General features: G+C 37.3%; 1 protein-coding gene across 1 annotated transcript in view; it reads left to right on the top strand.

Annotated features, from left to right (window-relative positions):
• The window catches only part of SPATA17 (spermatogenesis associated 17), a 293216-nt gene that overhangs the window by 43820 nt on the left and 223829 nt on the right, over positions 1–25567 (top strand). The window contains exon 5 of the mRNA XM_002717401.5: positions 9496–9599. Coding sequence (XP_002717447.2) covers positions 9496–9599 — 104 coding nt within the window. The remainder of the gene's footprint in view (positions 1–9495; positions 9600–25567) is intronic.

Raw genomic sequence — 25567 nt, forward strand, 5'->3', positions numbered from 1 at the left:
ACTACTCCAGAGGCATAATTCTATGTATTTTAAATACTGTAGTTCTTCTTTGTAATCCTCACAGCCAACTAACTATTGGAGAGGTTTATTCCATTATGATTATAATTGAGAAAAAAATGGAATCATAGAAAGATATCTTTTCTAGGATCAGACAGTTAGTAAGTGAGTGTTATAAACTAAACCCAGGATATCTGGCACCCACATGCTTGTCAATTCTGGTCACCTGTAATCCTGCCTTTATCTTTTCATTTTCTCAAAATCTAGATAAAAGCAACACTATGAATGCTAAACCAAGCCTTTAGGGAATTTTTATTACTCATGCCCTAGATTTCCTGAGATCCTATGACATAAAAAATTTATTGGCATCCTTACTGGTAGTCATTTTACTTAGAGAATCTTGAATTTAGAGATAATTAGTAACAGATTCGGTTGAATCAACCCTACACAGTGTCACATTCTTCCCCTTGTAGCGGAACTGGATGATTTAGGATGACAAACTTCACCACATAAAAGAATATTCAGGCTGTGGACTTCACATTTTTCTATTGCCAACATCAAGATTGTCACCTCTCATCGCTGTAGATGAAATATGCTTCTTGCTACAATTTTAAGTAGATTTTATAGAAGATAATAGCAAATTATAAGAAAAAGAAATTGTCTTTTCTACACTGTTTGGAGTCTAACGTGCAGATTTTTGTGATCTGTAGTCTGTATTTGATGATATTTGTACCTCTACCATGCCTGATTTTTACCCTGACACATTAATGGAAAAGAAAATGAAGTTCTAACTTCATTATAACTTTGGGATCCACAAAAAATTGTTACTAGGACTGCTTTATGCAACTGTTAATTCCCCACTGCTAAAATAATGTTTATAGTATACTGACCTCCAATAAACTAAGCATAATATGAGTATGAGTATGTAATCTGAATTAGATTTGGAAATTAGTAAAAGTAGCTATCTGGGAAACATTTATTCCTTCTGATACCTTTGAAAAGTTGCAATTTGATCATCTTATATACCTTTGGTCCTTATTTGCTTTACTTTTAAGTCCTAGGACAACTGGCACAATATCATATAAATACAGATATTAAAAACTACAAGGATACAGCATCTTAGCCATATATAAGATATCTATCATACTTTTCCCTTTCAAAGATCTATAAGAAATGAGAAATGGTAATAATATAAACTCAGAGTTTTCAGGATATACAGATATGCATTAATGAGCTTTTTCTCACTGCAATGAAGCACCAGAAGTTCTACCTTCAACAAGAGGTTCATTTAGCTGACCGTTTTGGAGGCTGAAAGTCCAAACAGCAAGAAAAGCTGGTGAAAACCCCATGACTTGTGGAAATAGCACATGTGAAAGATCAGGTGTGAAGATGAAATGAAACAAGAAAGGGTGGAGCCAGGCTTGATTCTTTTATAACAACCCTATCATGAGTCACATGGGCCAAAAGATAAATACCATAATCCTGCTAGAGAGCAGTACCTGCAGGGACCCAAGAATACAGTAGTAGGCCCCATCTCTTAATGGTTCCTTAGCACCTACCATACCACCAGTCCAGAGAATCCAGCCTTTAAGCACATGAACCTTTGGGGACACCCAGACCATTTCTAAACTATAACAAATTGTAATTGATTGTTTCAAGTAGAATTCCTTTACCCCTGGAGTCTTTCTAGATGGTTGTTGATCAATCTCATATACTTAGTGAAACTATGCTGGATCTAAAATATTGCACTTATTTAAATGATTTAATTTGATTTTAGAATTCCAAAATGTTTTAATTTAGATTGAAATTCTCACTTTAAGGAAAATAAAAACTTTAATAATAAATGGAACACAAATATAAAGATCACTTGAAGCAACAAATCTGCAAAGTACTATAACTTTATTGATATATTTCCTCTTACAACTCCAGAGCTATATAATAAAAATTTTAGTTTACAAAACTTAATCACACTTAAAACATTAAGTAATCATTTTCTTTATTATCTCTGAAATACTATATATATATACAGAAAAGATTATATAGCAGTTTTACTTAAAGATGAGTTAATATGTATCAGATATATATGAAGGAAGCTTCATCCATCTCAGTCTCCTAAACTGTCGTCCTATTTTCATATTTATAAAACTATGAAGTAAACATTTACATTTAGAATTAGCACCATAAGGAAATTAGATAGATGGAAATTGATAGGTAAATTAATTCAGAAAAGGGGTAATAAAAGTCTCTTGTATATTGGATGTTACATTGCAATTCTAGGAATAGAAAATAAATAACATGTAGTTTTACTCATACAAAAATACCCCAGAATGTGAACCTAAAAAAGAAGAGAGGAGACCATACCAAATTTTTACCTGATGATGAAGAGATATTTCAATATTCTATTACCATGAAAAAGAATATTTTTCTTCTTGCTATTTCTTGTACCAAAATTATTGTGAAATTACATTGATCTGTAGAGAATGAGGAAGTATGAAGTCATGTAGAATGAGGAAATAATATTAAAGGGAAGTAACTACATGTGAAATTATTCATATTTTTCTCTAAAATATTTAAGATTTTTACTTCTATTCAAATGTATGAAAAATGTTTTCATATATATTTCCATATACTATATGTATACTTTTGAATGACAATGCAGCAACATCTTGAATGAAAATAGGTTATACCAGCAGGCGCCATGGCTTAATAGGCTAATCCTCTGCCTGTGGCGCCGGCACACCGGGTTCTAGTCCTGGTCGGGGCACCGGATTCTGTCCCAGTTACCCCTCTTCCAGGCCAGCTCTCTGCTGTGGCCAGGGAGTGCAGTGGAGGATGGCCCAGGTGCTTGGGCCCTGCACCCCATGGGAGACCAGGAGGAAGCACCTGGCTTCTGGCTTCGGATCAGCTCGGTGCGCCGGCCGCAGCGCGGCAGCCATTGGAGGGTGAACCAACAGCAAAAGAAGACCTTTCTCTCTGTCTCTCTCTCTCACTGTCCACTCTGCCTTTCAAAAAACAAAAAAAAGAAAAAAAAAGAAAACATGTTATATTATTTGTTTATTGCTCTTTATTAAGCTATCTTAATAATATCTTAGTGAACTCACTCTTCTGTGTTCACTGTATTGTCTTCTGGAATGTTGAACATTTTAATAAACAAAAGTTTAATTGTGAATAACTGAGTTCTACTTCATGAATAGTAGATAGATTTTTATAAGTGAATTTATTTTTCATATCTTCATTCTAACTATAGGAAATAAGGTTTCTTTTCTCTTTTTTGAGCATTTTAAGGGTGCTATGGAATTTGAGGAATGAAAGTAAACCCAATGCAGGGAAAATCTTTTCTATGAGCAGATGGCTTTTGATATATCAAGGTTTTGCCATTTGTTTTAGTGCTTAAATAAACATTATTTATAAGACCACTTACATTTTGATGTTACTTAATGAAGAATATGCATCATTGATTTGACTAGCTTAAGAGGTCATTTAGAACTTGCCTGTTAACAAGCTGTAATCTGCTGAGCATACAATGACTTTGTTCAAAATTATCTATTCAGAGCTGATCAATGACAATAATTGTTTTATACCAATCACTTCTGAAATTTGCTAATTAGTTTGAAGGACATGAATACTAGTTCTCCTATTCCTATTTTGGAAAATGGTAACCCAGTTACCTTGAAATAGTAACAGATGTAATCAAAATTTGTCTTGCTTCTTGAAAATAGTTTTTTTTTAAAGATGAAAGTTTATTCATTATTAATGAAATATTAAGAGAAAACAGGCAAAACTCAAGTCACTCATTCTTGTAGCAGGAGATGTAGTTAAATCTCTCTATATTGTATTATTTTTTTTTTTTTTGACAGGCAGAGCGGATAGTGAGAGAGAGAGACAGAGAGAAAGGTCTTCCTTTTGCCATTGGTTCACCCTCCAATGGCTGCCGGGCCGGCAGGCTGTGGCCGGCGCACCGAGCTGATCCGAAGGCAGGAGCCAGGTGCTTCTCCTGGTCTCCCATGGGGTGCAGGGCCCAAGTACTTGGGCCATCCTCCGTTGCACTCCCTGGCCATAGCAGAGAGCTGGCCTGGAAGAGGGGTAACTGGGACAGGATCCGGTGCCCCGCCCAGGACTAGAACCCGGTGTTTCAGCGCTGCTAGGTGGAGGATTAGCCTATTGAGCCGTGGCGCCGGCTATATTGTATCTTATTATATACATTAACTATTGGTTAAACTGGGCTCTGGGCCGGCGCCGCGGCTCACTAGGCTAATCCTCCGCCTTGCGGCGCTGGCACACCGGGTTCTAGTCCTGGCCGGGGCGCCGGATTCTGTCCCGGTTACCCCATCTTCCAGGCCAGCTCTCTGCTGGGGCCCGGGAGTGCAGTGGAGGATAGCCCAAGTGCTTGGGCCCTGCACCCCATGGGAGACCAGGATAAGTACCTGGCTCCTGGCTTCGGATCGGCGCGGTGCGCCGGTTGCAGCGTGCCAGCTGTGGCGGCCACTGGAGGGTGAACCAATGGCAAAGGAAGACCTTTCTCTCTGTCTCTCTCTCTCACTGTCCACTCTGCCTGTCAAAAAAAAAAAAAAAAAAAAAAAAAAAAAAAAAAACTGGGCTCTGTAGAATCTAAGAAAATGTTATCTTTTAAATTCAAGTACAAACATACACACACATCATGTTTCTCTTTAAACAGTATATGTGTAAGATGTTAAATTAAAAAACAAATGATTTAACTTCAGACTGACCTGGATTTGTATCCTGACTCTGCCATTTACTCTTTAACTGATTAGGTGACCTTGAATTAATTACTTAACCTCAGTTTCTTCATTTTTAACATGGAGATCATGCCCCATTCACAAGGATATTGTGTGAATTAAAGCAGTTTGCATAATACCTGGCTCAAGAGTGGAGCTCCATAAATTTAAGATTCTTCATTTCAGTGATGGCAGCTTCTTCACCCACTCAAATGTTCAGTTTTTACTAGCTCTTTATACCCTCTCATCACTCACAAACCACTTAAAGTGTGGCTTTAATTTATACTTTAGTGTGGGTGACTTTTAATTTGATACCTTAACTATCACTTACTTATTATGTCCTTTAATACCCAATTGTGAACAAAAGGATTTGTCTTGGAAGGGAATTGTAGCCTGCCGTTGGGTAGAGGCCTAGGGTGTTAAGGAATTAAAAGGTTCTCTAATATTAAATCAATTGTAGTTTCTCTGGTTGTGCTTGGTAATATTTCCAGTAGTTGCTGAGTTTGGGGAGGACAGAAGCCCAGGGCACTGGCGCTTTTTTTATGATACAGGAAACCCTTCATACTCTAGCACAGAGTTTTCAACCAGTCAGTTTTTATGCTTATACACATATTGTCTCCGAAATGGGCATACCAATAAGGTAGTATTACCTACTCATAAATCACCATCATCCCTCGTTGCTCTTCATACTCCAGCATGCATCTCTCATGTTTTCTGGCACACTGAATCTTATTTCATTTAGAATTTTTATTTATTTATTTATTTATTTATTTATTGACAGAGTGGACAGTGAGAGAGAGAGAGACGGAGAGAAAGGTCTTCCTTTTTTCCGTTGGTTCACCTCCCAATGGCCGCTGCGGCTGGCATGCTGTGGCCAGCGCACCGCGCTGATCCGAAGCCAGGAGCCAGGTGCTTCCTCCTGGTCTCCCATGCGGGTGCAGGGCCCAAGGACCTGGGCCATCCTCCACTGCACTCCTGGGCCCCAGCAGAGAGCTGGACTGGAAGAGGAGCAACTGGGGCAGGGTCCAGCGCCCCAACCGGGACTAGAACCCCGGGGTGCTGGCGCCGCAGGTGGAAGATTAGCTTATTGAGCTGCAGTGCCAGCCTAGAATTTAATGATTTATTCATGATGTAGGTAGCTCCTCCCTTAATGTTATTCAATATCCTAATATTTTCACCTGTAACCTGGGTCACTCTAAATACCGGACTTTTTCCTGCTGCATATTTACAAATGTCCCCTTCTGTAATAAAATTATTACAGTAGATGCAATATAAACATGCAAATCATTTGAAACCACAGCCAAATATATCACCTTAGGCAATTATGTAACTTTTCTGAGTATTAGTTTCCTCTTATATCAAATGTGACTGATAATAATCCTATTGTATTGATTAATCCAGGAAAATATTCATTTTTGTTTTTTTATAGGTATCTATATATACATACATACACATTTTACAATTGATTATTCATTTTCATTAGGAAAGTAGGTTTATCAATCCCTCCTATTTCTTGTTAGCCATAATATGATTTGGTCAAATCAGTGAGATATAGTTTCTAAATTAAATAAAGGAATATAATTTCAGAGAAATGAATTTTTGTTAAAGAATATGATCATTTGAGAAGTACTTTTTAAAAAGATTTTCTTTATTTGAAAGACCAAGTTTCAGAGAAATAGGGAGAGACAAAGAGAGAGAGAGAAGGGAGAGAGAACCTCCGCCTGTTGTTTCACTCCCCAAATGGCTGCAATGGCCAGGGCTGTGCCAGCTCAAAGCTAGGAGCTTCATCCTGATCTTGCAGATTGGTTCAGGGACCCAGGCACTTGAGCTATCTTCTGATGCTTTCCTAGGTGCATTAATAGAGAGTTACATGGGAAGTGGAGCACCTGGGTTTGAATCAGTGCCCATACAGGATGCCATTGTTGTAGGTGGCAGCTTAATCTACTATACCACAATACCAGCTCCTAAGAAGTATTTTTAAAGATTCATTGTATAATTTTGTTACATTATGTATCTATAAACTATTTACTTTTACTTTCAAGAGTTATGTCCTTGGTTTAATTGTTCTTATAAGCTGTTGTTCATATCTACAGTTATTTTTTCCTTTCTCTTACTGGGAATTTGACTAAAACACTTCATCAAAATTTTCACAATTAATATATCAGATTATGAAGTACCTTTAAAATGGCCATTTTTAAAAAAAATTATTTGTATTTATTGAAAGGCAGGGTTACAGAGAGCCAGAGAGAGAAAGAGAGAGAGAGAGAGAGAGAGAGAGAGAGAGAGAGAGATTGAAATAGAGGAAGAAAATCTTTTTTAAAGATTTATTTATTTATTTGAAAGGCAGAGTTACAGAGAGGGAGAGAGATATCTTCCATCTGCTGGTTAACTCCCCAAATGGCTGCAACAGATGGGACTGGGCCAGGCCAACACCAGAAGCCTGGAACTCCATCCAGGTCTCCCAGATAGCTGGCAGGTGCCTGAGTACCTGTGCTGTCCTCCACTGCCTTCCCAGTCACAATAGCAGGGAGCTGGATTTGGAGCAGCCAGGACCCAAACCAGCACTCACGGGGGATGCTGGCATTGTAGGCAGCAGCTTAACCTGCGGCACTACAACACTAGGTCCAAGAAAAAGGATATTTCATCCACTGATTCACTCCACAAATCCCCACAACAATTGAGGCTGGAGCTGAGTCTCCTTTGTGGGTGGCAAGTGTGCAATTACTTGAACCATCACTGCTGCCTCCCAAGGTGTGCATTAGCAGGAAGTTGGAATTAGAAGTAGAGCCATTTGATCCCAGTTGTTCCATTATGGGATTTGGACAACGCAAGTGGAACCTCAATTACTGTGTACATGACCAATATGACCATGTTTTAAATGAGAAAAAATATAAATAATCAAAATTCATGTGAAACATTTTTCTGCATTTTTTTTATCTTTTCAGCATTCAATTTATAAATATTTAAACATTTCTCAGATTGCAAAAAAATGGTCTTTGGGAATAAAACCAATAGAGTATAGCACAGTCTCATTACTTTTTCCAATTAAGAATAAGTATATATATTTAGTGAAAATTATTGTTTTAAGCTGAGTTATTATTTCTTAATATTTGCTATTTCTTCCTCTTCTAATTTTGTCAAGGTAATTTAGGTATTATTTTTTCAACAGAACTGATATGCATTATTGTTTTTCTTCTGATTTTTTCTCACATGTGTTGTATTATCAAATATAGGACTTAAGGAAATTGAGTCTCATGATTACTGGGGCTTTATAAGATACCTAGTAGCTTATTTAATTATATCCTCTTAGACCCTCAGCACTCCTCTCATCAAAATACACACACACACACACACACACACAAACACACACAATTATGTGTTTAGTACTGAAACTGAATGTTAGCATGCAGTGGAAAACACAAAGAGCAGATTATTGCAGTAGAGGTTTCCATTCATTGAAAATTGCAGTTCACTTTATAGTTCTACATTACTATGAATAACAGAATGGGCTTTCTGAAGCCCTAATTCGATTACTGGATCCATCAGTGGTAGCTGGGTAATAATAGGAAATTTATGTAACCTTGTCTTTGTAGCCATTTTTCTCATCAGTAAATGTGTCAATAAGAGTTGTATCTCATAAGAAGATTCTGAATTTTTAAATGCAGAAATAAGCCAAATCCTTAGAGTAATGCCTGCACATAAGAACTCATAAATGTTAGCTGTTATTGTTTAAAGAAGTGTTAATTTTGTCATTCCTGAACAAGGCAATATTCAATTTAAATATTTAGATACCACTGAGTTGGTCTATCTAAAAGATTTATTGCAATCTTCTAACCAATTGGCTATGAAAAAATTTACCCTAAAGGGACTTTAGACTCTTTCAATAGTTAAATAGTTGAGTTTTATGAAATAAATATTTCAAGATAATTCAATTACCTCCAATTATATTATGATTTTTACATACTGTAAATTAAATACACGAATGAACTTACATTTGCAATAATACAAGAGAACTTCAAAAAGTGTGTGGGAGTTAAAAGATAACTTAGGGACCGGCACTGTGGTGCAGTAGGTTAATCTTCCACCTGCAGCACCCTGGTTCTAGTCCAGCTGCTCCTCTTCTGATCCAGCTCTCTGCTATGGACTGAGAAAGATGGCCCAAATGCTTGGGCCCCTGCACCCACATGGGAGACCTGGAAGAAGCTCTAGGCTCCTGGTTTTGGATAAACCCAGCTCTAGAAATTGTGGCCATTTAGGAAGTGAACCAGAAAATGGAAGAACTTTCTGTCTCTCCCTCTCACTGTCGTAACTCACCCTCCCTGCACCCCATGGGAGACCAGGATAAGTACCTGGCTCCTGCCATTGGATCAGCGCGGTGTGCCGGCCGCAGCACACCAGCCGTGGCGGCCATTGGAGGGTGAACCAACAGCAAAAGGAAGACCTTTTTCTCTGTCTCTCTCTCTCCCTGTCCACTCTGCCTGTAAAAAAAAAAAAAAAAAAAAAAAAAAAAAAAAAAAAAAAAAAAAAAAAGAAATACAGTCCTTAAAAAATAGAAGTTTATTTTGTGCAGAGTTTTTGAAGTTCACACATAGCTTTCTCATAATACGTGTTTTTCATGAAGTATTTTAAGAACTCTCATATATATTAGTGGAAATGCTATAAGACTTTATATGATATATCAACCATATTTAGCTGAATTTTAAAGAACTATTGTTTTTAACAAAAATGTTCATGACTTATTCTGTTTTTATTACATCTATAGATTCAGAAAGTGTGGCGAGGATACAGGATTCGAAAGTACTGCTTTAATTATTTTTATTTGAAAGAATACTTGAGAGCTGTTTCAGAGACCAATGAGGCAATTAGGTAAGTAACACAATCACTAGCCAGCCTAGTGGTAAACCTTTCAGAAAGATTATTAAGAAGTGTCGATCATTATAATACTTATAACCATTTTCTGAAACTCAGTAATATTTTAGGCAGATATGTAATGGTAAGGTACAGAAACATGCTTCAATTTACCTTAGAAGGTAATTGTTACACTTAAAAACACTATGTAAATTGACTGTAAGTAGATTATTTATGGGTATATTATCTTGGTACTAGGCAAAATATTTTCAGTAACATTATCTCATAATGAAATGCACTTTATGTAAAAACAATTCTACAAATGAAACTGTAAATAAGCTAAGCTTTCAATTTATTTTGAGAAATGCATTCAGTAGCAAGAACTTGCTTCCCAAAGAAAAAAACATTGTGGAAAAATTAATAGGACTGTTTTACTGTCCATTTTATTTCATAAGACACCCAGGAAGATAGGATCTGAATTTAGGTAATATGGTGACATCTTCTATAGATTTTTTCAAAGTAAAGATATTAAAGCTATTCAGTATACTTTCTAAAGCTCTCCACGTGTTAAGTTTCTGTATTACTTCAAAAATGTTTTTTCCTCTTGTGATATTCCCCATTCTAATAACATTTATAAGGAACTATATACCTATACTACATTTAGATAAAAAATGGTATTTAATAATAGCCAGCATACATGTGGTAGTTTACTTCCAAAAAATTCTACATATTATTTTAGTCTTAAATTTTTTGAACTAGAGAAAGTAAATAATTTGTAATAATTTATTAAAATCAAAAAAATCTGTTCTTCAACAGTGGAGACAAGGACTCTTCAGAGTTATTGCTTCTCAGGATGTTAACTTCACTTCTACAGATTATCATTTAGGTATACTAATAGTTATCACAGGTCAGGAAGAAAATATGGTTTTGTCCTTTTGAAACTGGCTTATTACATGAAGTATTATGTTTCCCAGTTTCATCCATTTTGTTGCAAACAACGGATTTTGTTTTCTTTCTTTCTTTCTTTCTTTCTTTCTTTCTTTCTTTCTTTCTTTCTTTTTTTTTTTTTTTACGGCTGTGTAGTGTTCCATGGTAGTATCCCATAATTTCTTTATCCAGTCTTCAGTTGATGGGCATTTGAGTTGATTACATATGTTAGCTATTGTGAATTGAGTTGCAATAAACATAGGAGTACAGCTACTTCTTTCATATGCTGATATCATTTCCATTGGGTAAATTCCCAGGATTGGGATGACTGAGTCATATGATAGTTCTATATTAAGACTTCTGAGATATCTCCATACTGTCTTTCATAGTGGCTTTTATCAGCTTACATTCCCATCAGCAGTGGATTAGGGTACCTTTTCCCCCACAACTTTGCCAGCATTTGTTGTTTGTTGATTTTTGTATGAAAGTCATTCTAATGAGGGTGAGGTGAAACATTGTGTTTTTTTTTAAAACATTTATTTGAAAGTGTTACACACAGAGAGAGAAGGAGAAACAGAGGCAGAGAGAGAGAGTGAGAGAGAGAGAGAGAGAGAGGTGTCTTCCATCTGCTGGTTCACTCCCTAATTGGCCACAATGGGTGGGGCTGAGCTGATCTGAAGCCAGAAGCTTCCTCTGGGTCTCCCATACCTTGGGCCATCTTCCACTGCTTTCCTAGATCATAGCAGAGAGCTAGATCAGAAGTGGAGCAGCCAGGATTCAAACCAGCACCCATATGGGATGCCAGCATTGCAGGCTGCGGCTTTACCTGCTACGCCACAGTGCCAGCCCTCTCATTGTGGTTTTGATTTGCTTTCTCTGATGGTTAGTGGTCCGGAGCATTTTTTCATGTGTCTGTTGGCCATTTGGATTTTTTCTTTTGAAAAATGCTTGTTTAAGTCCTTTGCCCATTTCTTAACTGTGTCGTTTGCTTTGTTGTTGTTGTGTTTTTGATCCCATTATATATTCTGGTTATTAATCCTTTATTAGTTGCATAGTTCACAAATAATTTCTCCCATTCTATTGGTTGCCTCTTGACTTTGCTGAGTGTTTCTTTTACAGTGCAGAAGCTTCTCAATTTAATGTAATCCCGTTTGTCAATTTTGGATTTGATTGCCTGTGCCTCTGAGGTCTTTTTTTAGAATTCTTTGCCTATGCCAATGTCTTGCAGGATTTCCCCAATGTTCTCTAATAACTTGATGATATCTGGGCATAGGTTTAGGTATTTAATCCATGTAGAGTGGATTTTTGTGTATAGTATAAGAAGGGGTCTTGCTTCTTACTTCTGCATGTGGATATCCAGTTTTCCAGGTCCAATTGTTGAAGAAACTGTCATTGCTCCAGGAATTGATTTTAGCTCATTTGTCAAAGATAAGTTGGTTGTAGATGCGTGGATTGATTTCTGGCAACTCGATTCTGTTCCATTGGTTTACCCATCTGTTTCTGTACCAGTACCAGGCTGTTTTGAATATAACTATCCTGTAGTATGTCTTTTTTTTTTTTTTTTTTGACAGGGAGAGTGGATAGTGAGAGAGAGAGACAGAGAGAAAGGTCTTCCTTTTGCCGTTGGTTCACCCTCCAGTGGCTGGCACGGCTGGTGCGCTGCGGCCAACACACAGCGCTGATCCGAAGGCAGGAGCCAGGTACTTCTCCTGGTCTCCCATGGGGTGCAGGGCCCAAGCACTTGGGCCATCCTCCACTGCACTCCCTGGCCATAGCAGAGAGCTGGCCTGGAAGAGGGGCAACCGGGAAAGAATCCGGCGCCCTGACCAAGACTAGAACCTGGTGTGCCAGCACCGCTTGGTTGAGGATTAGCCTATTGAGCCACAGCGCCAGCCAGTAGTATGTCTTAATATCTGGTATAGTGTTACTACTGGCTTTGTTTTGGTTGTATAAGATTGTTTTAGCTATTCAGGGTCTTCTGTTTTTCCATATGAATTTAAGCATCATTTTTGCTATATCTCAGAAAAATATCTTTGGTATTTTGCTTGGTATCACATTAAATCTGTATTGCTTTTTGTAGTATGGACATTTTGATGATATTGATTCTTCCAATCCATGAACATGGAAAATTTTTCCATTTTTTGGTATCTTCTTCTATTTCTTTCTTTAATGTCTTATAATCCACATCATATAGATCTTTGACTTCCTTGGTTAAATTTATTTCAAGGTAATTGATTTTTTTCTAGTTATTGTGAATGTGATTGATCTTAGAAATTCTTTCTCAGCTGTGCCATTGTCTGTGTATACAAAAGCTGTTCATTTTTTTGTGTTGATTTTATATCCCGCCACTTTACCAAACTCCTCTATGAATTCCAATAGTTTCTTAGTGGGGTCTTTTTTTAAAATTTATTTGACAGGTAGAGTTATAGACAGTGATAGAGAAAGAGACAGAGAGAAAGGTCTTCTTTCCGTTGGTTCACTTCCCAAATGGACTCTATGGCTAGTGCTGTGCCAATTCGAAGCCAGGAGCCAGGTGCTTCTCCTGGTCTCCCATGAGGGTGCAGGGGCCCAAGCACTTGGGCCATCCTCCACTGCCATCCCGGGCCACAGCAGAGAGAGCTGGAGTGGAAGAGGAGCAACTGGGACTAGAACCCAGCACCCATATGGGATGCTGGTGCCACAGACAGAGGATTAACCATGGTGCCTGACCTAACAGAGTCTTTTGTATCCACTATATACAGAACCGTGTCGTGTGCAAATAGGGATAGTTTGACTTCCTCTTTCCCAATTTGTGTCCTTTTTTTTTTCCTTGCCTAATGGCTCTGGCTAAAATTTCAAGACTATATTGAATAGGAATGGTGATAGTGGGTTTGTCTAGTTGTGGATCTCAGTGGGAATGCTTGCAACTTTTCTCCATTCAATAGCGTGCTGGCCGTGGGTTTGTCAAAAATTGCCTTGATTGTGTTGAGGATTGTCCTGTTCCCAGTTTACTTATAGTTTTCATTATGAAAGGGTGTGGCATTTTATCAAATGGTTTTTCTGCATCTATTGAGATAATCATAAGGTTTTTTTTCATCAGTTTGTACAAGTGGTGTATCACATTGATTGATTTGTGAATCTTGACCCAATCCTACACACCAAGGTTAAATCCTCCTTGGTCCTTGTGAATGATCTTTCTGATATGTTGTTGGATTCAATTGGCTAGTGTTTTGTTGAGGATTTTTGCATTTATGTTAATCAGGGAAATTGGTCTGTAGCTCCTTTCCTTGTTGTATCTTTTCCAGGTTTTGATATTAAGGTGATGCTGGCTTCATAGAAAGAATTTGGGAGGATTGCTTCCCTTTCAATTATTTTGAATAGACTGAGAAGAAATGGAGATAGTTCTTTAAATGTCTGGTAGAATTCTGCAGTGAAACCATCTGGTCCTGGGCTTTTCTTTGTTGGGAGAATCTATTACTGATTGGATTTCTTTCTTGGTTGTTGGTCTGTTTAGGTTTTCTACAATTTCATGGCAAAATTTAGGTAGGTTGTCTCTGTCCAGGAATCGGTCCATTTCTTCTGGGTTTCCAGTTTGTTGACATACAGCTCTCTGTAGTAATTTCTGCTGATTCTTTTAATTTCTGTTGGGAGAAATTTTCTTTCATATTGGATTTCATTAGCTTGTGCATTTGCTTCTGATTACTTTCAGTAGTCCTATTATCAATTTTTTGAAATCTATTTCTGGCATTTCTTTAATCTCTTCATCTTCATATTCTAGTGTTGAAGTGTTATGTTCTTTTTTGGGGGGTAATATTGTCTTCCTTATTCTTGTTTCTTGAATTGCTATGTTTGTTATTTGGCATTTGTAGAGATATTTGTTAGTTTCTTTTTTGTATGTTTTGTTTTTCCCCCCATAATGTCTTTTATCTTTGGACTGTTCCTCTTTGACTTAGTGGAGGGTCTGCTCTTTCAGTGAATACCCAGAGACATGTGATTGGTGTGGCCAGGGAGCTCTGTTCAGTGATCCAGGGTGAAGGGAGTGTCCAAGATGACACCCAGGTTGGATGTGGTAAATCTTCTCTTTTATTTCTTTATCAGAGGAGAGGTTTGTTCTGCTCTGTTGGCATAGTCTCACCTCACCTCCTTTACTCAAAGGAGAGCAATGCCTGTGTGCTAGCCCCAGTGGGTCCAATATTTGTTCACACTGCCCCAGAAACCACGCCAATGATTTCTGCAGTCCTTTGAGCATGGGTCCCACAACAATGATCCTCACCTGGGATTCAGGGAGCCCCAAGCATGTGGAGCTGCCCACTGTGTCTTCCCAAAGTCACAGACACACACTGCACCCTCCCACACAGCCACAGTGTATTCACAGTTCCAGCACAGAAGCCTCCCACAGTCACGTGCATCCATCCCCTGTCAGTTCTCCCAGCCAAATTCAGGCGTCTTTACTAGGCAGGTTGTTGGGCGTACAGACCTGAGCTGGCACAGCTATTGTGTATGTCCAAAATGGCACCTGCCCTCTCACACTTTCTTACAGGATGCTGGTGCAGGTGGTCATGGAGAAAGAAACATGCCCCCTCTTTGTTTCCCTCTAGTTTGTCAGGTATACTATGCCCTACAGGACTCTAATCTGGTTTCCCACCAGGCTCTTCCCATAGCTTTGTCGCCAGTGGCTTGAAGTATTGCAGTCTGGTCTCACTTTTCTCCAAAGCTGGTTCTGAGGCTCTCAGTTGCTCAGTTCTTGAGTTGTGTGTGTCTACACCCTCCATTTAGGTCCTCATTGTCCCTCTAATTTATGTGGAGTTTCTTCTGTCATTTTCTCCCTAACTCTTTTCTAAGTCTGCACTCTCTCCACTTTTTTAAAAACTATCTTCCCTTAGACTATAACTGTAAGCTCCCTCCCTATTCCACCATCTTGAATTTCTCTCAAATTCAGTTTTGATTTACTAGGCAATAACAGTTAAAAACAGGGATATCAGATCGTTTCTCAGCCTTTTGGCTAAGATCAAGTGTAAAAACAGGGATATCAGAAATTTGGATTGTATCTAAGTTTATGACAAAGGAACAGTTCAGCAGGCTGATGAATAAGGTCTAAGAGTCATATAGTTACAGAAATAAGAATCCAGGTTATAAATCTAATTTATGATATTTTAAGTGTTATACTGATGCGAAACTTCCTTTTAAAAACAAAATATTTGACAACTACTTTCAAAACTCATGTTTTTACCAATGTTGTACCTAAAAATGGATTGATTTTGTAGATTAAGTATGGTGAATTTGTTAAGTTGATTTCTTTGGAAGAAGTAATAATGGTCTGTGAGACTTCAATAAGTGTTAGTCAGTAGAAGGAGTTGGAAAACTCAGAAACACATGGACCCTAGGGAACTGCTATTTAATCTTGAGAAAGCTAACATTTCAGAAATTGACATAAATGGCCAGCATGAGCTTGAAAGGACTAAAGAGCTGGAAGATGATGTGAGAAAGAATATAAGTGGGCTGTGAGTAGGGTGAGACAATTTAGCTTTTGAGGCTCCAAATGGAAGGAATGCTCAATGTTAGGATTATGAGAATGCCAACCCTGTACTTTCATAACCCCAAGAATGAGTATGTCTTGAAGTTTTTATTTTAGGGGCCTTACTTGCTTACCATGCACGTCCTGAGCCCTGAGTTTGAAGAAGTCCTCAGGTAGTTGAACAGAGGAAATAGGGTATTAGGAAGCCCCATCTATTCTGTTCAACAGCTAGTTCTGTCTGTATTGTTTCTCAGTTTGCAGATCTTTTTCTTTTTATTTCCATTTCTCATAGAGTGTGAATGCCAATAATAAAGTTTGAATTTAACATAGTCTCCTACATTATCTATTGATGCTTGCCCTTTTTACCTATTGGCATGCATTATTAATAAATATTATAACATTAAAACATCAGTGTGTTATACATCTAACTGGGCTATTGCTAATTAAATAAACTCCCTTTTGACTTCAGGATATGACTCACATTTCTTAGAATTTTACATAGTTCTTTCAGTCTCATCTCCCTTTGCTCACCTATACTGAAGATCTTTCAATTTTAAAAGAAATCATTTTCCTTAGAGCTTCCAGACCTTTGGACAGGCTATTCTTTTTTTTTTTTTTTTTTTTTTTTTTTTTGGACAGGCAGAGTGGCAGTGAATGAGAGAGAGAGACAGAGAGAAAGGTCTTCCTTTTGCCGTTGGTTCACCCTCCAATGGCCGCCACGGCTGGTGTGCTGCGGCCGGCGAACAGCGCTGATCCGATGGCAGGAGCCAGGTGCTTTTCCTGGTCTCCCATGGGGTGTAGGGCCCAAGCACTTGGGCCATCCTCCACTGCACTCCCAGGCCACAGCAGAGAGCTGTCCTGGAAGAGGGGCAACCGGGACAGAATCCGGCGCCCCAACCAGGTTTAGAACCCGGTGTTTCAGCGCTGCTAGGTTGAGGATTAGCCCATTGAGCCGCAGCGCTGGCTTTATCATGCTTTGCATTGTTGTTTAAGTGTGGCTAGAGTTAGGATACTCCCCATATGAGTGCTCAGAGGCTTTCATGCAAAGCTATTTATACCAACTACTTTGTGGTATTAGATTTGCTTGCCTCTCTGCCTTTACCCTTGTGTTTTAAAATCAGTGGGGGAATGTAGGTGGACACTCTGACTTAATTTTCCTCTAAAATTCAATGCCTAGCACAACTCCTGACATGTAGTAAACCCAAAATAACATTTACTTCTTAAATACTCACTGAATCAAAGAATGAATGACTGATAAAGTGAAAATCTATTATTATAAATTTTTATTTTTATTAATATAAACAGATTTCATGTATTTCATAGATATGATTTTGTTATTTTTCAAAATTTTTAATTTTTAACAAATTCAATATAGCTCATAGATATAATTCTAAGAATTTTATATTCCCTTCTTGCTCCCCCCTTCCTTCCTTCCTTTCCCTCTCTCTCTCTTTCTTTCTCTCTCTCTCTTTCTCTTTCTCTCTCTCTTTCTTTCTCTTTCTTTCCTCTTTCTTTCTTTCTTTCTTTCTTTCTTTCTCTCTTTCTTTCTCTCTTTCTTTCTCTCTTTCTTTCTCTCTTTCTTTCTCTCTTTCTCTCTTTCTTTCTTTCTTTCTCCCTTCCTCCCTTCCTCCCTTCCTCCCTTCCTCCCTTCCTCCCTTCCTTCCTTCCTTCCTCCCTTCCTTCCTTCCTTCCTTCCTTTATTCTTTTTAGTTTTGAGTTAACATTTTAAATTTACATTACAGTAAAAGCAATAATGTTTCTCTGAATAATAAGTTTAATAAGTAAAAAGCAAAAATACTCTAGTTTAGTGGGAATAAAGACAATAGTATAAATAATAATTGAATGGAAAATAACCATAGTCTTCTCCTCTCTCTCTCTCAATTTCTCCTCCTTCCTCTCTTTCTTTTCTTCTTCTTTTGTTATCATCTCTTTTTTTTCTTTATGTTTTTATACTATTTTCATGGTCTTACTCCATCCCCAGTACTCTAATACTCTGAAGTTACTCAGGATAACTTTAAATTCCCCTATTATGTTCTTATATCAATTAATTCATTCTTGTTTGTCTTTAAATTTCCTTGTACCTTAATGGTTTCATTTTTTCCTAACTAACAGGTTTTTACAGTGTTTTCCTAAATGAAAGAATGCCACCATCAATCCATAAGTAATGCAAGTCTTATAAAATGCAGAAGCAACTGTAGTATGTGTAAACACATATGCACACACAATCTTTTATTGGCTATTGCAGAATGCCCAAAGCATACAAGCCAACATTTCCTTACTCTATCCTATAAGCTCTCTAGTTATCCACTTTGAAGGAAATATTATTTCTAATTTAATATGTATCATTCTGGAGATATTTTGTTTATATATGAGCACATATTTATATGTCCTTCATTTTAAGAATATAAAATTATACCATACATAGTTCTTCAACTTGACATTCTTACCTGTAAATAATAGCCTGAATATTGTTCAATAACTGAGGGCCTTCCTTCCATGTTTTAATCTTTGCCTAGAATGAATAAACATTAACTTATTCAGTCATCTGGTGATGGAAACTGAAATTGTTACTGTATGCGATCACAAAGATAGAGCTACATTAAATATCTTTGTATGAATGTGTCTTGATTTTCCTTAGCCCTTTATTCTCTCAAATAAGTATTATAGTATCAGCTTGTGAAATTCTTCAAACTTTACTATAAGAAATTTGATAGAAATTACATGAATTTATAGGTAAAATTGAGGAAAATTACATCTGTGCTGTACTGAGTTTTTGATTAAATACAGTTCACTTGCTCACACTCGTTTAAAGTTAACATTTTTGAGTAATGTTTTTAAATGTTTTTATTATCTGTTAAATTTGTTCCTAGAAACTTTTTTTTGTTTATTTGTAAATTATCTTTTGAAATTGTGCTTTACTTTTAATTTTAGTGATAGAAAAGTGATGCATTTTTAAAGTTCTAATTTTTAAATGTTTATTTGAGACATAAAGTGGGGAGAGAGCTCCTGTCTTCTGATTCTCTCCTCAAATAGCTACTTTGACCAAGGCTGGGCCATGCCAAGGCCAGGAGCAAGGAACTCAATCTAAATCTCCCTCATGGGTGGCAGGGACCCAACTACTGTGTTGTCACTTGCCACCTCCTGGGGTACACGTTGGTGGGAGGCAGGGATGAGGAGCTAGAGGTGATTACTGAACCATCTACTACAATATGGAGTATAAGAGGACCAATTGGCATTTTAATTATTAAGCCAAATGCCTATCCAGATTAGTTTTTTTTTTTTTTAAATAGCATTATATCCAACCACCATCCTAAAATTCTACTAATTTGATAATCAGTTGATTTGGGGGAGTTTCTATATAAATAATCATATCATATAAAAAAATTTAAAATAACTAATGTTTTCTTTATTCCAATCTTTTCTTTTTTCTTTTATCTTACTACATGGATTAGGACCTCTTGCACAAAGCTGACTAGAAATGGTGATATTGTTGTGGTAGTTATGATTTAAAAGTGAAAACTTTTGGTATTTCACAACGAAGAATAATTCCAAAATTTATAGCAGATACTTTCTCTGAATAAAACTTCCTTCTATACTTTGTTTACTAAATATTTTTAAATTATCGTGAATGGGAGGCCAGTGCTGTGGTGCAGCGGGTTAAAGCCATGGCCTGAAGCGCCAGCATCCTATATGGGCGCTGGTTCTAGTCTCGGCTGTTCCTCTTCCAATGCAGCTCTCTGCTGTGGCCTGGGAAAGCAGTAGAGGGTAGCCCAAGTCCTTGGACCCCTGCACCCACATGGGAGACCCGGAAGAATCTGCTGGCTCCTGGCTTTGGATGGATGGGCACAGCTCCAACTGTTGCGGCCATCTGGAGAGTGAACTAGCAGATGGAAAATTTCTCTCTGTCTCTACCTCTCTCTCTAACTCCGTCTTTCAAATAAATAAAATAAATCTTAAAAAAATTTATCATGAATGAACACTGAATATTCTCAAATACTGTTGTATACTTACTGTGATATTTTTTCCTTTAATCTGATAAATTATATTTGGAACTTAAGTTTCTTATAAATATGTTGCTCAGCTTACATAGTAATTGACAAAGATGTGGAAATCTCCCCTTACCTTGACTGGAATTATGAATTGTGTTATCAAAACTGAAAATATATTGTTATATGTTTCATGGTTTTTTTTTAATTGTACTGTGAACTCACATGGAGCTAAATGATGTGTGACAATCCTAACTGTATTTATTTTGGTAATTTTTCCCTGTCAATGTTCTTCATTATTTTATCTGTTAATCTTCTATATTTTTTCATTCTATTTTTCCCCCATTTTGTTTGTCATCTTTTATATCGATCCTTTCTTATTCAATTTCTTTTCATTCTATTGATTTAGGAACTAAGACTTCTACCTCTATCCATTTTCTCATTAGCCTTGAAATTTTATGTTTAAAAAACTCTTAAGTTAATCAGTGCCCCTTTTCAAATAATTGAAGGGCTTGGAAGGGAGCTGAGAATATTTTCATTTTTATGCCTTTATGGTTCATTGTTTTAGTACTTCTTATCCTGTCATCCTGATAATTAATTAGTCTAGCAGATAAGATTTCCCATTTCAGAGTTTCTGAATTTTTTTCCTTCTCTACATCATGCTTTATAATCAAGTCTACAACCTCTTTCCTTATCCCTGTTTCCTAAAGATTTTCTCATTGTTTTTTTTTTTTTTTCTGAAAGTTTTGTCCTTTGTTTTACATTTGTGATCCCGTTTGAATTCCTGTGCAGTTGTCCTTGCACGGTTTTTGGAAAACGCTATACTCTCTTGATTGAATTATTTATGTACTGTTGTCAAAAACAAATTAGACATATTATATAAGTCTATTTCTGTGTTCTCTGTTCTGTGTATCTGAGTGTCTATTTCACTGCCATGACTACATTGGTTTTACTGTACGTATATAATAAACCATAATATTAGGCACAGTGATTCCTCCAAAATCATTCCTCTTTATTCTTTTTTATTTCCAACATAGTTTCAACTGTGATTTTGGTAGAACTTTAATTGAATCTATGGTCAATGTGGGGAGAATTCATTCACTTTGTTTTAAGAATAAATTATTTTCTCTTACACTTTTGATGTATTACATGTGCTCTCTTAGTTCTGTTACTTTTTGAAAAAAATTATTGTTTTAAATTATTTGAAAGTCAGAGAGGGAGAGAGGGAGGGAGGGAGAGAGAGAGAGAGAGAGAGAGAGAGAGAGAGAGAGAGAATCTATCCACTGCACTCCTTAAATGCCCAAAGCAGCTGGTGCTGGGCCAGGCAGAAACCAGTATCCTTGAAACTATGTTTCAGTCTCCTTCATGGGTACAGAGTTCCAACTGCCTACTAGGACCCACCTTAGCAGAAAGCTGGAATTGGAAGTGGAGCTAGGACTCAAACACAGAAACTCTGATATGAGAACCAGACATCCCTAAAGTAATTTAACCACTGGCCAAACAGCTATCCCAGTTCTGTTAATTTTATGCTATGGATTTTATGTTGAAACTTTCTGTATATGACCTTGTGTATTTGCTTTAAGTCTAATAATTTGAAATATTTATCTAAACTTTTAGTTCTTATGGGTATCATCACTATGTCTTTTTCCTAAATATATATTTAATATTCCTATTTAGACAGATTCTATTGGCTTTTCATCTGAAAGTATAAGACTATTTGCGTAATGCTTTGTCTCTTGTGCTATATAATTTTAATTGATTGAATTATTTTCTTTTAGTAATTACTACTATACATTAATATACATATATAACTGATTGACTTACTTTCTTCAATTCTTTCAAAACTTGTTTTAAGATGCGCCATCAATGTACTTATACACACTTTGTAACTTTTTTGCAACTCCTGTTGCTTGACTTTTTCCTGTGATCATGAATTCACCAGTTATTTTAGGTTTACAAATATATTTATGTGCATCTCTTGCTCAGAAATATTTTTGCAGTCCTTTCCCACTTGTACCTGATATTTCTTCAGTTTCTCCTATTAGAAATTTTTCAGCAAGAGTATTTTGTGTTGTAAGATAGTGTGAGCATAGCTGCTTTAGTTTTTTTTTTTTTAGAAAGAAAATAGTCATACCTCCTAGAATCTAAAAAAAGAGAGGCTTTAAATTCTAGGTTCTTTACTAAGGTGTCTTTATAGTTTCTCTAAAATGGTCTTTTTTATGTTTATGTCTTGAATATAAAGCAACTTCTCAATTTGTGCATTCCTATTTTCTTTTATGTCAAGAAATATTTATTGAATTTTCTTTATTCCTTATTTGTGTGTGTGTTTATTTCTTAGTGTTGCCTATTACTATGGCTTTTATTTACTCTTTCAATATCCATCTTATTATACCTAATTTTATTCTCATTTGTTTGTACTTCATTTTAGTCAATTTTTTTATACCTGGTCTTAATGTAGTTTTCTGAATCCTCAGCAATGTCTGTTCTCCATTTATTTTTAAGATTTATTTATTTATTTGGAAGTGAGAGTTACACAGAGAGAGAAGGAGAGGCAGGGAGAGAGAGAGGTCTTCCATCCACTGGTTCATTCCCCAGTTGGCTGTAAGGGCCAGAATTGTGCCAATCTAAAGCCAGGAGCAGGAGTTTCTTCCAGGTCTCTTATGCAGGTGCAGGGGCACAAGGACTTGGGCCATCTTCTACTGCTTTCCCAGGCCATAGCAGAGAGCTGGATCAGACATGGAGCAGATAACTGCTCCAAGATGGTGGAATAGGTAAGGAGCTAATTGCTCTAGCCCAAGAGAAGACAGTTTAAAAAAAAGTGGACGCAGTGTAGTCTCAGGGAAGTGTTAGGGAAAAAATGGCAGAGGAAACTCTACAGAAATTAGAGGGACATGGTGGACCTACATGGAGAGCTTGGACGCCCACTTCTCAGGACTCTGGTAACTGAGAGCCTACACACCAGCGCTGGAAAGTGAGGTGAGATGAGACCACAGTAGCCCAAGACACTGGTGAATAAGTGGTAGGAAGGGCCTAGATGGAATGAGGCTTGAAGTCCAATGGGAGAAAGTGCAACAGCCTAACTAGAGGAGAGAGAGAGAAAAAAGGACGGTACAGACACGTTTGTCTCTGATCACCTTACAAAGGCAAGTACAAGCCTATAAATCAGGTGCCATTTTTGACATATATTACAGCTGAACCAGCACATATCTGTACCTGGCAATCAGCGCTAACTCATGTTTGTGCCTACAAGCAGCCGAGTGAAGACTCCTGACTCTGGTGGGGAGAAATAACAGAAATGTTGGACTTTGTGACTGTGTGAAGCTTCTGAATTGGGACTATGAGAAAAAAAAACAACAAAACACTGAGGGTGTGTGGGAGAACTCACAGTCTAGCTGAGACTTTGAACAGTCTCAATAGGTGATGCCATAAGCTCTGGCAGTCCTGGTTACCCAGTGAGAGACATTGCTGGTGAATCCGAACTTACACTGAGGCCTCCACAGATCCTTTGTGTGTTCCTTGGGACAGAGCAGATGAATATTATACCCACTAGGGCTAGTGCTCAGACACTGATCGCCAATGAGAAGCAGAGCTCAGCTGAGCAGAATTACTTCCCTTCTGATTGAAAAAAAGAGAGAGAAGATTTACTATGCCAAACCCAGGTGTGTCACCTTAGGCACACCCTTAGCCCTGGAGAACTGAACAGTTCTCTCTGGCCACACCCACCACAAGCCTCTAGAGATTCACTGAAAGCACATAGTCCACTTATCTACAGAGTCATAGTACAAAGATAAAAGCCATAACAGCAAAAAGAAAAAGAAAAAAAAGAATATCTCCACAAATGCCAAACAACAAATGCACCAATCCAAGATGTAAGCACCAAAGGGAAACTTGTTGAAGTGAAATGGACACTATGAGAAACAGTGACTTATTCAGCTCTTGTCCTGAGGGTTGATGTACAATGTAATACTTTATCCATTTTAGTATTTTTTTTTGTTCTAGTACCATTGGTTGAACTCTGTAATTAACACACAATTATTCTTAGGTGTTTAAATTTTAACTGAAAAGTGATCCCTGTTAGGAATTTGGAAAACATTATGCTGAGTGAAATAAGCCAATCAAAAAGGGACAAATACCACTTGTTCTCCTTGATAGGTGACAACTAACTGAGCACCAAAAAGGAAACCTGTTAAAGTGAAATGAACACTATGAGAAACGGTGACTTGATCAGCCCTCACCCTGACTGTTGATGAACAACTTAATATGTTATCCCTCTTAGTATTTTTTTTGTTTGTTCTACTTAATACTTTTGGTTGAATACTATAATCAATACACAACTCTTCTTAAGTGCTGAAACTTAACTGAAAAGTGATCGCTGTTAAAAATAAGAAGGGAATAAGAGAGGGAAGAGGTGTGCAATTCGGGACATGCTCAAGCTGACTTACCTCAAACGGTAGAGTTAGAAACATACCAGGGTACTCCAATTCAATCCCATCAAGGTGGCATGTACCAATGCCATCTCAGTAGTCCCGGTGATCAATTTCTGTTCACAATTGATCATAATGATAGGACTAAGAACCAAAGGGATCATATAAACAAGAATAGTGTCTGCAAATACTAGCTGATAGAATGAAAAAGGGAGAGAACAATCCAGCATGGGAAGTGAGATACACAGCAGACCCATAGAATGGCAGATGTCCTAGGTGGCACTCTGGCCTTAGAATCAGCCCTTAAGGCATGTGGATCCGGCTGAAAAGCCCATGAGAGTATTTCAGGCATGGAAAGCCAAGACACTCTGGGGGAAAAAAAAAACCTAAATGAAAGATCTCCACGAGTGAGATCCCAGTGGAAAGAACGGGTCATCAAAGAAGGAGGTACCTTTCTCTGAAGGGAGGAGAGAACTTCCACTTTGACCATGGCCTTGTCTAAATATGATTAGAATCGGTGAACTCAGGGGGCTTCCATAGCCTTGGCAGCTCATGACAAGAGCCATGGTGATTACTGATGACATAAACAAGAGTGTCATTTTGTTAAGTCAACAACAGGAATCACTGTGCACTTACTCCTCATGTAGGATCTTTGTCCTTAGTGTGCTGTACATTGAGATTTAATGCTATAACTAGTACTCTAACAGTATTTTTCACTTTATGTTTCTGTGTGGGAGCAAACTGTTGAAATCTTTACTTAATGTATGCTAAACTGATCTTCTGTATATAAAGAGAATCGAAAATGAATCTTGATGTGAATGGAAGTGGAGAGGGAGTGGGAAAGGGGAGGGTTGCTGGTGGGAGGGACCTTATGGGGGGAAGCCATTGTAATCCATAAGCTGTACTTTGGAAATTTATATTCATTAAATAAAAGTTAAAAAAAAAGAATAAGGAAGACAATGCACACCCAAAAGAACATGACACTTCAATACAAGTTTATGAAGACAATGAAATAGAAGAAATACAAGAAATGAAAGTCAAAAAATTGATGATAAGATTACATAGATGTAATCAAAAGCAAATGCATGAACTACTGAAATCCATACAGGACATAAAAGAAAATCTCTCTCATGAAATTGAAATCTTAAGGAGGAA

This window comes from Oryctolagus cuniculus, chromosome 13, assembly GCF_964237555.1.
Source record: "Oryctolagus cuniculus chromosome 13, mOryCun1.1, whole genome shotgun sequence".
Classification (NCBI taxonomy): Eukaryota; Metazoa; Chordata; class Mammalia; order Lagomorpha; family Leporidae; genus Oryctolagus; species Oryctolagus cuniculus.